The sequence below is a fragment of the Mytilus edulis genome, chromosome 3 (genome assembly GCF_963676685.1).
Source record: "Mytilus edulis chromosome 3, xbMytEdul2.2, whole genome shotgun sequence".
NCBI classification, from domain to species: domain Eukaryota; kingdom Metazoa; phylum Mollusca; class Bivalvia; order Mytilida; family Mytilidae; genus Mytilus; species Mytilus edulis.
In genome coordinates this window covers 25,515,366-25,533,661 of record NC_092346.1, presented here as the reverse complement: position 1 = coordinate 25,533,661, position 18,296 = coordinate 25,515,366, and the positions used below count along the sequence as shown (strand labels likewise).

The 18,296-nt window shown below is 32.5% G+C and overlaps 1 protein-coding gene across 3 annotated transcripts in view; it reads right to left on the bottom strand.

Moving 5' to 3' along the window:
- Nucleotides 1-18,296, bottom strand: part of LOC139516060 (glycogen phosphorylase, muscle form-like) — a 31,930-nt gene that overhangs the window by 3,372 nt on the left and 10,262 nt on the right. For all 3 annotated transcript variants that reach the window (XR_011662909.1, XM_071305875.1, XM_071305876.1), the window contains 13 exons: nucleotides 17,235-17,417; nucleotides 12,496-12,627; nucleotides 11,089-11,200; nucleotides 9,770-9,852; nucleotides 7,258-7,401; nucleotides 5,235-5,474; nucleotides 4,634-4,797; nucleotides 3,882-3,996; nucleotides 2,892-2,993; nucleotides 2,298-2,504; nucleotides 1,613-1,962; nucleotides 1,059-1,193; nucleotides 456-522 (listed from right to left, as the gene is read on the bottom strand). Coding sequence is in view for 2 of the 3 variants with exons in the window: in XM_071305875.1 (XP_071161976.1) it covers nucleotides 456-522; nucleotides 1,059-1,193; nucleotides 1,613-1,962; nucleotides 2,298-2,504; nucleotides 2,892-2,993; nucleotides 3,882-3,996; nucleotides 4,634-4,797; nucleotides 5,235-5,474; nucleotides 7,258-7,401; nucleotides 9,770-9,852; nucleotides 11,089-11,200; nucleotides 12,496-12,627; nucleotides 17,235-17,417 (2,034 nt within the window). In the remaining variant the exon portion in view is untranslated. The remainder of the gene's footprint in view (nucleotides 1-455; nucleotides 523-1,058; nucleotides 1,194-1,612; nucleotides 1,963-2,297; nucleotides 2,505-2,891; nucleotides 2,994-3,881; nucleotides 3,997-4,633; nucleotides 4,798-5,234; nucleotides 5,475-7,257; nucleotides 7,402-9,769; nucleotides 9,853-11,088; nucleotides 11,201-12,495; nucleotides 12,628-17,234; nucleotides 17,418-18,296) is intronic.

The window sequence follows — 18,296 nt, the reverse complement described above, 5'->3', positions numbered from 1 at the left end:
AATAAATAAGAAAGATTAAACTAACAGATAAATACACATAAATATATTGTGGCTTCTATGACTGACTTGTTTATACTGCTCCATCATAACATTTTATTCTGGAAAATGTGATAGTGGGAAATGAACTTATTTGTTAATACAAATCTTATATGTGCAATTAGGCTGACAATAATTAGTGATAAAATAACAATTTTGCAAGAATTTAGAAAGAATTGTTTAAAACAATTAATTTATTTGTTTTGTATGAAATGATAACTTTAACTCCATGCTGATAAACAGAAAAAAAACAAAAAAGTTGAACGTGACATGTGACAAAAGATAATTCGGTAAAGCAAAAGTTTCTTCAGTGATACCTGTGAAAACCGAACACTCTTTAAAAAAAATATGGTTTAAAATAAATTCTTGGTATAAAAAAACAATCTTTTTTTTTACTAACAAGTTAACAATGTACATACCCTGAACACTTCACTAACTCTATCCTGGCAACTTATGTAGGATTCAAAGTCTTTACATAACATAAACCTGTAAACAACAAATTAAATTTTAATCATTATCTTCCATCAGTCAATGATGAGCAGCCAAACAAAACATGTCTATATAGCTACTTAAGTCTATATCATTTATTTGAAAAACTGAGTACAACATGTACAAACGAATATCTACTTATAAGTGACATTTTGTACTTGTAAATTTCACGTTGAAAAAACTTCCCCATAACAGCATAATATGCATTTCATATGATGGGTAGAGCAGACAAGCTTGAAGTTTTGCCCATCTTGTATACACTCACACAGTGAACAGGTGGACAAATAAATGGATGATTCAATTACAACAAGATGTAATCTGGTTTTTTTGTTGTTGTAAGGTTGCAAATAGCCAATATTCTCTTTTATTTTTATGAATTACATGTAATGGTTTTAAACAAATGCTCATTTAAATATTTTAGTATTATTGTAAACATGGCTTATTCATAATTTTTTTTATGATTAACATAAGAAATGAAATACAGCTCTTGCTATTCACAACGTCAAAAAATATCTATGCCATTATTAACCTACCTATCAGTATACATGATGTTGTTGTAGATATCTTTGAACATGTTTGGATCTTCAGGAGAGAAATAACCATTATTGATTTGATCCAACAACTGTTTTAATTCACCATTCTTCTCATAAAACTCTCTTGCGTTGTACCTAAATTAACAAACAAATAACAAAATAAGATTAAATTAACAAACAAATAACAAAATAAGATTAACTATTGTTCCTTGCATAAAACAAAGGATAAAAATGTCAGAAAATAATATTTAAGTTTTACCAACGTTAAATTAGAGCACAAAAGACATGCTGCTTTCAGTAAACTACTTCTAATTCACACAGTTTTTTTTGGAATGAAAATATGTCTAGTAACTATGATGAGTTTTTTACATGATGAGAAATTAATGTGAGTCTATGACAATATGACTATTGAGTAAAATATTGTATCATTTTCATTTCAATATCTTATTTCCACAAAAGGCAGTTTTCCATTTATCATTTACAGTTTTCAAAGATTTCTGTGTTAAATGTATCTGAGTATCAAATGCATACCAAAGGTTGAATAAAAAACTAACCCTTGTCTTTTGGTTTCCTCAACTTCCTCAACATTCATTCCAAAGATGAAGATGTTTTCGTCACCCATCTCCTCCCTCATTTCCACATTAGCACCATCTAAAGTTCCAATGGTCAGTGCTCCATTCAACTGGAACTTCATGTTTCCTGTCCCAGAAGCCTCTGTTCCAGCAGTTGATATCTGTTCACTAAGGTCAGCAGCAGGTATAATCTTTTCAGCCAGAGATACACGGTAATTTTCAAGGTAGACAATCTTGAGACGATCACCAATGATTGGATCGTTGTTTACGGTACGTCCTACATTGTTGATCAATTTGATGATTAATTTAGCCATGTGGTAACCTGGAGCTGCCTAGAAAAACAAAAACCACCTCATTAAAAAAACAAATAAACTAAGGACATAACCACAAATTTTATATATCTTTCCAAATTAAGTACTTTTCCAACAACCCAAAAAGTAGCATAATGGATATCAAAACATGTATTACAAGTTTGAAAAGTTTAAACACATCTTTTTAATATAATCAACTTAACTTTGATTTTCTGTGTGTTTTGTTTCATATCAAAGAGCAAAAATAATATATCTCACTTGCTGTTATGGTTGGAACTATTCTTCCAAATCACTACAAAAAGCTATAACTTTATGTAAATGCATTTGGATAAAAAAAACAACAACATTGTACTCACTTTCCCTCCAATCATGATAGTTCTAGGAGTGAATTTCATGCTGGGGTTCTTCTTCAGTCTGTTGTACAGGACAATCATATGGAAGCAATTCATAAGTTGACGTTTGTACTCATGGATTCTCTTAACTTGGATATCAAATATGGATGAGGTGTTTACTGTAATGTTGAACTCCTGCTTTATATATTCAGCCAATTTCATTTTGTTTTCCTGAAAGAATGAACAGGTAATATGAAATATAAATTATTATAATTCAAAAACAGTTTTTGTTATTCATTCACATCTTAAATGTGTAAATTCACTGAGGAATGTTCATGTATTTGTGTGTGTAGGTAAAGTGATATCTTTAACTAGCTTGCTTGGTAGCTAAACTGTGAAGTTATTATTGGGTTAGGTATACTAACCTTCATTAAGAGTAGACTAGTCTGACAGATAACCAATCTATCAGTCTGTACTACTCAGAAAGGGTTCAGCTAGCAAGCAACTTTGTCAAAGATATTACCTTTAACTAAACATTTTGCATTTTGCTTTTGCTGTAAATGTGTAAAAGTTCATCTGATTTTATTCATAAAATTTAACATAAGTACAATGACGCACCTGTTTCACTTTAATAATAGTCCTAAGGAATGTTTCATCTTTTGCAAATTTCTTCAGTCCTGTCAATGCATACAAGTTTGTTACCCATTCTTCTCCAATTTTCTGAAATGCAAAAACACAATCATATTAATGTCTGTTGGTATTACACCAATAGCTCTTTAAAAGTCCAAACTTCTTTGATTATATAATACTGTGGATGCATTATTATTCGTTGGATGCCAACTTTCATGGCAGGGGTACAGGTGAACCATGAATTTAAATGTGCAACGAAGTACTAATTTTCTATCAGGTTGTATGCAAACTTTGGCAAAAGCACGAAATTACATATCCATTAAAAGGCAAATTTTCCACAAACCATGAAAATTGGTACCCTCAAAAATAAATGAATCCACAGTACGCAATCTGGACAACAAGTTTTACCATAGTCAGCCATGAATGTGTTGTCAGAAAGCTTACATTGTTGCAACCATCTAGTTGGTCTTATTTTTGCAAGCTAATGTTGGCATTGGGAGTCATAGGTTTGATTATTGGCTAGGTCAGACAATCTTGTAAAGTAGTGTTTGCTGCTATGTGGCATTTTTGTGTACATATAATGACTGGTTAGCTGGAGTTGGATAAATGTGTCAAGAGTATGGTGACTTATCTACTTTTGAACTGTTACCCTGTGAACTAGCATGTGAATATCAGTTTCAAGGATCTGAGTTGAAAACTGCAAGATTAAATGAGGACACAAAATTGGAAATGTCTTTTGAAAATTTCTGGTAAAAAAGAGTAAAACTTTATCAAATAACTTCTTAATAGCAGGTGAACAACTACAATGTAATTCCAACCTTTCTGTGAAGTTGCAAGGATATGGATTGAAAAATGTAGGTAGATATGAATTCATAAAACATGTACCTTCTTTTCCCTGAATGCCCAATCGTCAGTCATTGCCATATTATAAACAGAACTTGCACTTTGTTCAACCTAGCCAAATATTACATGTCTTACCTCCGCTATTACATCTGATAAACCTGGGTTACACAGTAACAACCATCTTCTAGGAGTGATTCCATTGGTCTTGTTCTGGAAACGGTCTGGGAACATTTCAGCAAAATCCCTAAACCTTTAATGTTAAAAATAAAAACCAGTATAAAAAAAAATTCAAATGAATTTGTTGTTGATTAAGTGTTTCTATATATTAAAGGAAAGGTGAAATCATTTAAATTCATACATTGAGGACACAAAGATAGATTCTAGATACTGTAAAGAGTATGAATCAGTCAGGGAAAATCTGAGCTTTGATTTATGGAAGATGATATGCTGAATTTCACAATATCTTTTAAGTTATTTGTGTGGTTAGCTTGCTGTCACATTTACATATACCCCACTTTCAAAGTAATGTATTCATGAATTCTAACATAAATGTATATCTTTATTAACCACCAAATCAATTTATCTGAAATTTATCTTATTGTGACACACTATAAATCAGCTAGAGATTTTAAAACAGCTGTGAATTTAACATTTTCATTTCAAAACTTAATATGAAAACAAAAGGATGTGGTATGATGCCAACTGTCGACAAAAAAACCTAATAACAATAGAATTTAACAACAGTACTATAGGTCACCATACTGCTTTCAACAATGAGCAAAACCCATACTGCAGAGTCTGACAGCAATAAAAGGCCCCAAAATGACAAATGTTAAACAATTATCCCTAGCACCATTGATTAAAAAAATTGTGCAAATTTTACTTACGTGTCAGTTTTAATGATTTGAGAATGTATCGCAGCTACACCATTAATTGCATGTGAACCAACAATGGCCATGTAAGCCATATTAACCCTTTTCTCTCCATCTTCTTCAACAAGGGACATTCTCTTCATTTTTTCAGAGTCACCAGGAAATTTCTTGGCAACTTCCTGTGAGCAAATGAAAATAACTTTTACATTCAATAGTTTATGGTGTAGTGAATTGAGCATACACTTTTGTTCTAGTAATTAACAGCTCAACCTAAACATCAAAAGAATCTAGGATTTATACCACAAGAAAGATAACAGAGATCTTCAGTCCTCAATTTTATTACCCCTCTAGATCTTCATGCTTTTCAACACCATGGAAGCAGGAATTATTGTACGCAATTCTCTAATATGAAACCACCAAAATCTTTTCAGGATTAAGTTGCACAATAGTCTTCTGTTTATAGGTTTATAGAGTTAAGGCTATACTCTCATATATAGCTACCAATTCACTGGAAATTTCTCTAGTTTACGACCAGTTAAGGATGAGAGATGAAGACAGATACAAAAATCTCTCGTCACTTTTCAAGAATAATAATAAGCTTTAGCTAGGTAGTTACCTGTAAGAACAGATGGTTGATATAATAAATGATCTCTAAATGTCTGGGTAAAAGTTTCTCTAACAAGTGAACTGGCCATCTTTCCAGAGCCTCAGGTAAGACTGTATGGTTTGTATAGGCACAGGCTTTAACAGTTACTTCCCATGCTTTGTCCCAAGGTAGACCTTCAATATCCACTAAAATCCTAAGTAATTCTGGTATGGCTAAAGATGGGTGGGTATCATTCAACTGAATAGCAACCTGGAATGAAGAAATATTGTACATTTAATAAAAAAAACTTTAATCACTCAGCATATCTTTTAAAACCAGTAATAATTTGAGAAGAAGAAATGGAATTCCAAAAGAAGTGTAACTAGAAGATTCCTAGCATAGATCAAAATAGTACTTGAATTAGAGTTTAACTTTAAGGTCACACCTCTATTAAACAAACAAATGTCTTATTAGGTCACTCTCTAATTATCCTGCTGTACTAATACATATGCATTATGAAACTCATTCAAAGGTCACCTCTCCTACGTAGTTTTTAGCCTCCAGGACTTCGTCAAGATGAGACAAAAGGTAATAAAAATATCAGGACTACAATTTAGTATGCAAAGATGTGTGTTTCATTTGTACCATGACCTTTAACATGTTTAAAGGCTTCCAATCTTTCCATTGCCATAACATTAACAAGAGTGCACACGCTGAAATGTCTCGCCTTCTTTACTTATCATTGATATAACGTTGATAGTTCTAAATATAAAGCTTTATTACAACTGTCACATAAACTCAACATTAACCAAGAAAACTTAACATTGATCAATAAACCATGCAAATAAGGTCAAGGTCAAATGAACCATGCCAGGCAGACATGTACAGCTAACAATTCTTCCATACAACAAATATAGTTGACCTATTTCTTACAAATTAAAAAAAAAACAGACTAAAACACAAATACTTAACACTTAGCATTGAACCATAAAAATGGTGTCAAGGTCAAATAAAACCTGCGTGACTGACATATAGATCATAAAATATTTCCATACACCAAATATAGTTGACCTATTGCATATAGAATTCGAAAAGTAGACCAAAACTCAAAAACTTCACTTTGACCACTGATACCATGAAAAAGAGGTCAAGGTCAGATGACACCTGTCAAATAGACATGTACACCTTACAATCATTCCATACACCAAATATAGAAGACCTATAGCATATAGTATAAGAAAAACAGACCAAAACACAAAAACTTAACTATAACCACTGAACTATGAAAATGAGGTCAAGGTCAAATAAAACCTGCGTGACTGACATATAGATCATAAAATATTTCCATACACCAAATATAGTTGACCTATTGCATATAGAATTCGAAAAGTAGACCAAAACTCAAAAACTTCACTTTGACCACTGATACCATGAAAAAGAGGTCAAGGTCAGATGACACCTGTCAGATAGACATGTACACCTTACAATCATTCCATACACCAAATATAGAAGACCTATAGCATATAGTATAAGAAAAACAGACCAAAACACAAAAACTTAACTATAACCACTGAACCATGAAAATGAGGTCAAGGTCAGATGACACCTGCCAGTTGGACATGTACACCTTACAATCCTTCCATACACCGAATACACTAGACCTATTGCTTATAGTATCTGAGATATTGTCTTGACCACCAAAACTTAACCTTGTTCACTGAACCATGAAAATGAGGTCAAGGACATTGGACATATAACTGACGGAAAGTTTGTAATATGAGGCATCTATATACAAAGTATGAAGCATCCAGGTCTTCCAACTTCTAAAATATATAGCTTTTAAGAAGTTAGCTAACGCCACCGCCCCCGCCGGATCACTATCCCTATGTCGAGCTTTCTGCAACAAAAGTTGCAGGCTCGACAAAAATCAAACTAGTTCAAAGCAATGTATATGCATTTCTTTGCTTTTTTTTGAAAATCACATTATGTTCTTAACACACTATTTAAAAACAAATAAATGCACAAATGTACAGACTCTGACAATATAATTTACCTTATCTGGGAAGGAGTCAAATGAGGTTCTGATAGGATCTCTGCTACCAAATCTGGAAGACTTAAATCTACGTATGATATCCTGTAGAGTAGCAGCAACCAGGAAATATTCCTGCTTCAATCTCAACTCCTTTCCTTCAAAGAACTGAAAAACAAAAGATATTTTAAGTTTGCAATTGAACACTAAAATTTAGACAGGCAAAAATTAATACTTAATGATAACTGAAAATAGATTATAAGTCTTTAAAACATGAGTGACGAGTCTTAACAGGAACCAGCCATTTGGCTTAAACGCAAAAATTAGGACTAAAGACTGTGCATGAACTGTAGTGCTTAAAGAACAATGTCTTAACCAGATGCTCCGCAGGGCGTAGCTTTATACGACCGCAGAGGTTGAACCCTGAACGGTTGGGGCAAGTATGGACACAACATTCAAGCTGGATTCAGCTCTAAATTTGGATTGTGATTAAATAGTTGACACAGCATAGGTTTCTGACACAGAATGAATGTGTTCTAATGAACTTAAAATTTTTGTTTTCTCTTAGAGCAATTCACTATGCTGTTGAATATTAATCCTCTCAAAAAAATGTTTGAAGAAATTTTCTTTTTTATCTATGAAATTTCAAATGAGAAAAATTGAACCCAATTTTTTTAATCACATCCCCCTTTCCCTTATTCCAAAACTAATCTCAATTAAAATTTCTAATGGAGTTTGCAACAATAACTACTCATTTAAATACATCATAAAATATTAAGATGTAAAAAAACTGCTTGTTATCACTGAATGGTAAAGATTATTTTAATTTATCAGTTGGTAGTAAAAAGTGAATATACATTGTATATTGTATATAACAAAGATTTAAGTTGATTCTTGACAAAGAAAGATAACTCCAATTAAAAAAAAATCTTGCTATTGCACAATATTTTGCAATTAGAAATTTCTTGCTTACTATTCTGGACAAAGAAAGATAACTCTAATTAAAAAAATTTTTGCTATTTCACAATATTGTGCAATTAGATATTTCTTGCCATTGCGCAATACTGTGCAATTGAAAAGACTTGCTATTGCACAATACTTAATATAATAATTTTAGATCCTGATTTGGACCAACTTGAAAACTGGGCCCATAATAAAAATCTAAGTACATTTTTGGATTCAGCATATCAAAGAACCCCAAGATTTCAATTTTTGTTAAAATCAGACTAAGTTTAATTTTGGACCCTTTGGACTTTAGTGTAGACCAATTTGAAAACAGGACCAAAAATGAAGAATCTACATACACAGTTAGATTTGGTGTATCAAAGAACCCCATTTATTCAATTTTTGATGAAATCAAACAAAGTTTAATTTTGGACCCCGATTTGGACCAACTTGAAAACTGGGCCAATAATCAAGAATCTAAGTACATTTTTAGATTCAGCATATCAAAGAACCTAACTGATTCATTTTTTGTCAAAATCAAACTAAGTTTAATTTTGGACCCTTTGGACCTTAATGTAGACCAATTTGAAAACGGGACCAAAAGTTAAGAATCTACATACACAGTCATGACTGTTAGATTCGGCATATCAAAGAACCCCAATTATTCAATTTTGATGAAATCAAACAAAGTTTAATTTTGGACCCTTTGGGCCACTTATTCTGTTGGGACCAAAACTCCCAAAATCAATACCAACCTTCCTTTTATGGTCATAAACCTTGTGTTTAAATTTCATAGATTTCTATTTACTTATACTAATGTTATGGTGCAAAAACCAAGAAAAATGCTTATTTGGGTCCCTTTTTGGCCCCTAATTCCTAAACTGTTGGGACCTAAACTCCCAAAATCAATACCAACCTTCCTTTTGTAGTCATTAACATTGTATTTAAATTTCATTGATTTCTATTTACTTAAACTAAAGTTATTGTGCGAAAACCAAGAATAATGCTTATTTGGGCCCTTTTTTGGCCCCTAATTCCTAAACTGTTGAAACCAAAACTCCCAAAATCAATCCCAACCGTTCTTTTGTGGTCATAAACCTTGTGTCAAAATTTCATAGATTTCTATTAACTTAAACTAAAGTTATAGTGCGAAAACCAAGAAAATGCTTATTTGGGCCCTTTTTGGCCCCTAATTCCTAAAATGTTGGGACCAAAACTTCCAAAATCAATACCAACCTTCCTTTTGTGGTCATAAACCTTGTGTTAAAATTTCATAGATTTCCATTCACTTTTACTAAAGTTAGAGTGCGAAAACTAAAAGTATTCGGACGACGACGACGACGACGCAGACGACGACGCCAATGTGATAGCAATATACGACGAAGGCGGTCGTATAAAAACTGTATTCTATAATTGATAAAATGTGGTTGTATAATATTTTTTAAATATCACAAGGAAGTCTATAATATGAACCTTAATGTGAAACATAATAAAATTTGTTGAAGCAGGTAATGTCGATAATATGATGTAGCCAAACAGTTGAAATTAAAATGACCTAATCAAAACAACAACATAAGGAATGCAAACTTACATTATCATTAGGGTATAAAACTCTAGATATGTTTTCTGCTTCATTTCTATCACATACAGCCTGGATATACTCTCCATTGTTGACTGAAAAATATAATAAACCATATTACATGAATATAGCTAAGCAAACATAGATGTAGAAGTTTAATAATATGGCACATGAATCTATATTTTATTATCAATTTAAAGTGGAAATAAAAAAGATGCAAAACTTTGGTCAGTTCATACTTTAATTTGGTTGCCTTCTAAATATCATCTGGTTCCCTGTGCTTCTAAAAAACAAAATGGTTTACAAATCAACTTTCCAGTCTTGAGTCAATATGACTGCTTGATCATTGTTTAATCAATAAGTTTGAAGCAATGATTTATACAGGTTTAATTCAGATAATGGTTTTTAATATGAGAGTAGAACTGCTATTTCTCAAATACATAAGGGAACATTTAAATCAATAAAACTTATAGACTTGTTCTAGTAATTGAGAGGCTACAGTACACTGTATAGAACTTATTTTCTACAGGGACTAAAACATATCTTCCAATATCATCAGAGTTATAATGAATTTCATCTCTGATTATTTTCCATATTGGTTTTTTTGTAAGATTATGAAAATTTACATTTTGTTATATAAATCATTAGGATCAGTTTTGGACATATAATATATAGAGACAAGAAGTGTTCTGGCAATGAGGCAGTTCTGACCCTTAACTCCAAGTGCAAAGTACACTCTTCCATTAATATTTTTAAATTAAAAAACTTTTTTTTTTTTTATAGTTAATGATCATGATGATCAGACATAACATTATATTTTTACAGCAACATATTCAGAGATGTAATTTAATTGTTCAATCATTTTTGATAATGACTAAAATCATCTTTATGGAATAACTGTTTAACAGATGATATCGGATATGTTCCTTATGTCGTAACTACAATACCCTTCCCTTTTCACAAATTTGACCTACCAAATAACCCTATTTACTGGATTTGTAAAAGCATAAGCAACGCGACAGGTGCCACATGTTGAGCTGGATCTGCTTACCCTTCCAGAGCACCTGAGATCACCCCCAATTTTTGGTGGGGTTCATGTTGCTTAGTCTTTAGTTTTCTATGTTGTGTCTTCTGTACTATTATTTGTCTGTTTGTCTTTTTATTTTTAGCCATGGCGTTGTCAGTTTATTTTCATTCTATGTGTTTGACTGTCCCTCTGGTATCTTTGGTAAGTATATACATACAGAATTTGGTTTAACTATGAGATGTAATTTAACTGTGTGACCATTGTTGATAATGACTAAAATCATCTTTGGTAAATAAATACATACAGAATTTGAGATCAAAGTTGCTGGATGCTTTAGCTGACCATAATCTCATGGTGTTAACTGTGTTGTTACCATACCCAGGTATAGGGCTGTCATATGGCATAGCAAATACAACCTATAAACAATATTTAAATCGGTAATATTCATATATATGAATTCATTTATATACCAGTAATGCTTTTTCCTCTAAACACTCAATTCATTTATACATGTCAATTCTAAGCATATGGCTTACACTTGTTAACAACAGACTTTATCTTCATGATAACTGCAAAAATAAACTGTTATCATAGAGATATGTCTCTCTTTTTTGTAATTTCAATAATGCAAATGTTGAAATTACAATAGCAACACTTTAACATGTAAGTTAACTGAAGGTACATGACTAAACAATCTCCATCGAAATGAGATATATGCCAATGCTAATACAACTGCATACCATTGACTAATCATAAGTAGTTTCCTTTAAACAAACCTAAACACAATCTAATACATAAAAACTAAGCAAAAGTTTCAAAGTCAATAGACCATGACTGAGAGGGCTGAGCCATATCACCAGGGTAACCATGTCTCACTTTTTTGCCTCCTTCAAGCGAGTCCTTTACGGGGGAAAGATTTCACAATTTTGCACTGAACCCTATCTTTTGGTCATAATAAAGCTTCTGTTTTCCATGAAGGTTTGACAAAGTTATGGATGTCTTTAAAAAAAAAACATTCAACACAGACTAAACTAGTGTCTTGCTTTCTAGACATAAATGTTGTAAACAAAAATTGAAAAAACTGTTTACATGGTTAATGTCATAACTTCATTCATTATTTTTCTTATTCTTTAACAGAGCTATCATATAGAAAAGGTGGTTAAAATCAACATAATTTAATTAATAATATATATTTCTCCTTCATTTACATCATAAGTTAAGTAGCTTAGAAAAATGACACCCACATGCACTAAACATAGCTTCCTGGTTTACACATTTTGACACAATAGTCTTCCTCTTAACTGTCAAATTTTGAATGATAATATAAATATTGATTTTAGTTATTGGGAAATATAATTCCTGTTTCAGCTCCTCTTTCCCCGTCAGATATGATCTGCAGTATATTTCTTACTTTGAGTCACTCATACCCAGCTTCATACCCAGATTTAAACTTTGTTTTCTACTAGTTTAAACTGTCTACTAGATTGCTATTGGTGTATTCTTTAAGTTCCCAAGACCATTTGCCTGTTTGAATAATGCTTTTAAGAACCTAACCTTCAAAATGCAACCAAAATAACAATTCTGGTTCATGGGAAGTAGAAAATGGGCTTTTGTCATTGGTCCAATTTCTCATATGAAAGAAATCCTTCTTACAATATGTTGTGAGAGGACATAGCAGGAAATTTATATTCTTATTTTTTCACAATATTACCTGTGTATCAACCCATCTTTTCTTTCCACCATTATCCTCAACTCTACCATAGAAGTTGATAGGAAGTACATATTCTGGTCTAGCTTTCTCCCATGGGTTTCCATATCTCAACCATTCATCTGGTTCCTCTACCTAACAACAAGTACCAGTACATATGGTTTTGAACATGTTAAAACTGACAAATTTTGACAATTAAAAATGTTAATATAAAATTCATTAAATGCCAGCTGTCAAAATGATTTCTAACCTTTTTGGCTATTTCAAATATAAACAGATATATTAAACAGTTTTTTACTGAATAAGGAATTAAAAGAGGTAGAGCTGTTTGAGTGAACTAAACTTATGTATCCCTTTTATCTGTAGAAGTCAAATGCAAATCCTTAGTTGCATTGAAGAGGTTTTGAAATTGCAACCAAGAATATATTTTGATCTGAGGTGAATATACAAAAATAAATCATTTTAAATTCAAGGTCAAAGATTAAATTCCAAGGTCATCATCTATGGTATACAATTAATCATCCTAAGGTGATACATCTATATGCAGAGTATCACAACCTCATGTCAAAGAAGATAACAGTTACTTTCCAGTCACAAATATCAAGTATTTAGACCTTGACTGGTCACATAGAGGTTATGCAACACCTCCTACGAAATGTGCTTTAGCCAAAATTTGTACTTTGGAAAAAAGGAACATTCAATTCTTAAATAAAAAGCAATCATGTACCAGATTTTAACCTTTTCTCATTTTTCTGCTTCTAAAACAATAAATTTCCTGAATGATTGATATTTGTTTAAAATACTCTGCTGACACTATTCTATTCATGCTACATCACAAGTAAAATCCAAGGGGAAAATATATAATCTATTGTTTGCTTTTCTTATTTTAACTGACTATAAATTTAAAAGTCAGCTTAAATTCTAAGTAAATACCTTTAAATATTATACATGTATATATAAACAATACACTGCCAGGAAGTTTTTCTGACCTTCAGAACATTTTACTTTTTTGCTTTTATACAAATTGTAAAATTTTTCTCAGGCGTTTATTTCATTGTACTACATTACTTAGAATGTACCATGAATAATTCATTGTTACCAACATCATTGAAGGAATGAATTAAACATAAAAAGAGCTAGCTTTAGAAAATGCTTGACTGATTCACAATTTATACTAAATTGGATGACTATTACATGTATACATGTATGTGAAACATGTGACAAGATAAGGATGATAAAAATCAAAGCGCTGTAAGCGCTGAAGGCAGTTAACCAAAAACCAAGGCATCCGTAATTATGAAAACTGTGGCAATGTTGCCTCAACATTAAACATTCACATATAGTAAATTCATGTTTATCTAATGATTTATTTATTAAGGCAAATAATTTATATGTTATCAAGGTTTCAAAAGCAATGCATATATCAATGTATATTTTTTATGGTGAGTCTGCAGTGGTACAAGTTCCCAATGATTGCAGTTGTTCTACTTGGTAGTTAACCTTGATTTTTATTTGACTGCTAGAAGTTCAATTTGACGTAGTATGAACATGTAATAGTATGAATGGACTGGTTTCCCTGGAAAGAAAACTGAGTTTGTGTTCTATAGTACAAAAGTTATGAGACACGAATCAGACAAATGTTCACTACAACAGGGATCAAAGATGAGGTCTGACTGACTTGCCCATAGTAAATGTAAAATTAAAATGATTTGTTATTTTGTCCCATACATATGAATATATATAATTTAGGGGTGGGGATCTCAACGGTTTTCAAGTTCTCAAACAGGTAGGGGTAGGCAGAGGATTTAGGGGGCAGGGGGCCTGGCCCCCCCTTTTTGGGAAAAAAATTTGGTTGCTTATATAGGGAATCACTGAAGCGTGACTGGAGCGGGCCCCTCTTAGGTCAGTCAGTGGGCCCAACTTATGAAAATTTCTGGATCCGCCACTGGGGGTAGGGTGACCCTAGGGACTTCCCCTACATTTCATTTTATTTATTATATTGTCCCATACATGAATATATATGGTTTAGGGGTGGGGATCTCATTGGTTTCCAAGTTCTCAAACAGGAAGGGTAGGCTGACCCAAGGGACTCCCCCTATATTTCATTTACTTAGTTATATTGATCCATACATGAATATATATTGTTTTGGTGTGGGGATCTCGACCATTTCCAAGTTCTCAAACAGGAGGGTTGGGATGACCACAGGGACTTCCCTTATATTTCATTTGATTTGTTATATTGTCCCATACATGAGTATATATGGTTTAGGGGTAAGGATCTTGACCATTTCCAAGTTCTCAAACAGGAGGGTGAACAGTGACCTCAGGGACTCCCCCTATCTTTCATCTGATTTGTTATATTGTCCCATACATGAATATATATGGTTTAGGGATGGGGATCTCGACCATTTTTAAATTCTAAAACAGGAGGGGTGGGATGACCCCTAGCGACTCTTCCTATATTTCATTTGATTTTTCATATTGTCACAAACATGAATATATATGGTTAAGGGGTGTGGATCTCGACCGTTTCCAAGTTCTCAAACAGGAGGGGGTGGGGTAACTCCAGTGACTCCCCCTATATTTCATTTTTTATTTATTATATTGTCCTATACTTGAATATATGCAGGGGCGGATTCAGACGGGGGAGAGTTGCGGGCTTGCACCCCCCTTAAATTTGAAAAGCATGGGTTGTTCTCAGCTTAATAAAGAAAATTCCGATAATTTTACCTCAATTTTTTTTAGCCTCGCTCTGCTCGGCGAAAATTTAAGTTTGCGCCCCTCCTAACCTAAAATCCCGGATCTGCCCCTCATATGGTTTAGGGGTGGGGAGCTCGACCGTTTCCAAGTTATCAAACAGGAGGGGGTAGAGTGGTCCAAAGAATGCCACCTATATATCATATGATTTACTTACATTAAGGTATATATAATATAGTTGCATTATTTGTGAAAATAAAGAATGAAACTTTCAGCTACTTTAATCGACCCTTCAAAATTGAGAAAAAACTAATAACCCCTCGAAATTGCAGTAATATGTTTACACTTTAAAAGCATCTCACATGCATTATCATCATTTATCATTTATAAAGAAAATTTAGACTGTGACCATGAACATGTATATCGTTAGATATACTGTTCCCAGCTGTCACGTTGTATTGGATTTTTAAATTAAAATTTATCAAAAAGTAATTTTTAGTTTCTGAATAAAATATTTTTCTGCTTTTTCTTTCTTTAACATATATCTTTTGGTTTACAATACTAGTGTTTATATTCATTTACCATGCATAGATGTATTTTTTCACCTGCTTGGATTTATTTTGTAAATGATCGTCAAACCCGGAATTACCCTTATCCGCTTCCGGAATCGGATCCGATTTTGTAAAATTTTGTCTTCACGGCCGCCATTGTTATGTGTTTACAATGTTGTTTTTGTCAATCAGATACGATTTTACGGGATTTTACTCGAATTTATACAATATTTGTCGGCGATTTTCTGTATAAAGCTAGCGGTTGAACAAATTGAACATCGCCGTCATGAATAATAATGATAAAAATAAGTTTTTAGCTCGTTTAATTGGAGACTTTGGTGAACATGGTGAAAAGGTTTGCAAAGTAATTTCTTATTTTCTTTCAAATGTAAGGCGACTACGTCGGGCGTAGCTAGAAACCAACTATCCTAGTCGAAATTCCGCTTGCAAAAGTGGAAGGTCGCGGACCACCGCTAATTTGCACACCTGCCTCCAAATTGAAAAGCTACGAAAATTTCTTTTTCTAATTTGAAATTGCCGCCAACAGCATGAACAGTTGAATTATATAATAGACTACTGACGTAGTTGTACTACGTATTGATGACAAACAATATTCCTACGACTTTGGTCATTTGGGAAATCTAAACTGCTTGTCTTAAGAGATTTTCGGCGATTAAATATTTCATACAATTGTTCTTTGACATCTTAGCTAAAAGCTCAAGTCATAATGAACTACACAAGGATTTTTAATAAGCACTACTTCCTATGTGTAACTTTAAAACTTTTGGATAAATCGACGATCATTTAAGGTTTTTCTGGTCATTTTTTTTGTAATCCAGAATAAAAAGTATTAAAAAAGTGTTCAATTAGTTATATATAACATAGTAACAAGCTAGATAATAACAATGGCAAGTATTTCAGGATTTATTGGATAGAACACAAATCTAGGGTGCTCGCATAATGCAGCTTAACTGCATAAAAATTCTGCTAATTCATCAAAAGTACATGTTTTTTGTACTATTAGGAATATTTAGTGGTCTAAAATATGTCTCCTCTTAATCTAAAGAGTCACTTCAGTAAAGGAATTTATGGTGCACTAGAAAGGTCTTATTATGGCATTTTAGAATGTATATGGTTAAAGAGTGTTAAGCTGACTCACATCAACACAACCTATGATGCACTGGCAAGATTGGATCATGACAATTATATATATATGCTTTGAGGTGAATGTTAAAAAGGCCAGGAGACATCTGTTACTTGACCTTCAGCTCAAAGGTCAACCCTAAATATAATCTCAATAATTAATCTGAGAAACAAGACAAATTAAATGCATGCTTTTATATTATTGGAATTCCTTCTGTATCATTTTAGTTAGATGACTACAGTTTACTATTCAAATTTTGTCATAGTGATGTTATATCTTACTTCAGAAACAACTTTCTCCTCTGACAAATAAAAGCAAAATGAACTTTATAACTGAAGAAATGGACTAACCTGCCAACCATTTTCTATTTTCTGTGCAAATATACCATAATCATATCTTATACCATAACCATATGCTGCCAGCCCAAGTGTTGCCATGGAATCAAGGAAACATGCGGCCAGACGACCAAGTCCTCCATTACCCAGACCAGCATCCTCTTCTATTTCCTCTAGTTCTTCTATATCTAATCCTAACTATAAAATATAATACATTTCAAGAGTTACTTCCCTTGCGGGTTAGCAAAGAGTTACTCCCTTTGCTTGTTTTACAAAGTTACATTTTATCTCAATGAATTCTAAAGTAAAGATATTCAACTATGGAGTAATTTAGGACCTAACAGTCCTTAACAAATAATGAAAAGTACTTATTAATGGCATCATTAAATACAGATTTTTCTTCTACATGACATGTACAGAATAGTTTTCAACATCAAGATATCATGCTTTCAATTGCATCTTAGTGTGGTGGCAATGGACCTTGGAAAAAAGTTCCCTCACAATCCTGAGCTAAAGAATAATTACATACAAGTACTCTTCACATACTGCATGTTAAGCATTAATTAAAATACTGAAAAATGTAAGATTGAGAAGGACTTGTTCAAATATGTGTGTGTGTTACATTCAGGATTTACTTCCTTGTCAAAAGGTTTATAAAAGTTAAAGATAAATCTACAAAATTTAACAAACCTTCTTCAGCTGTAAACCGTACTGTGTATACCTGTTGTAATGCCACTTTTCATATACTGACTTAATTCAAAGATTAACAACCCTGGACCACTTACAGAATCTGATTGTTGTTTCTCTGGTGGTACATATCATTTTACAGGATATACTTCTTTAATTATATAAATGTTTGGCTTGTATTTGTCCATACAACCTTTTACTCTGTAATCTCCAAATGAATCTGGCAATACTATCATAACTGTATCAATCAATATACTTGACACAATGTTTAATCACATGGATATTGTATTATATGATTGAACATGATGTTTCCTAGGGTACATCTCACTACTCCTGATACTACCTTACACCTTAGTAAACCTATCAATTTAACTGATATCATTTTTAATC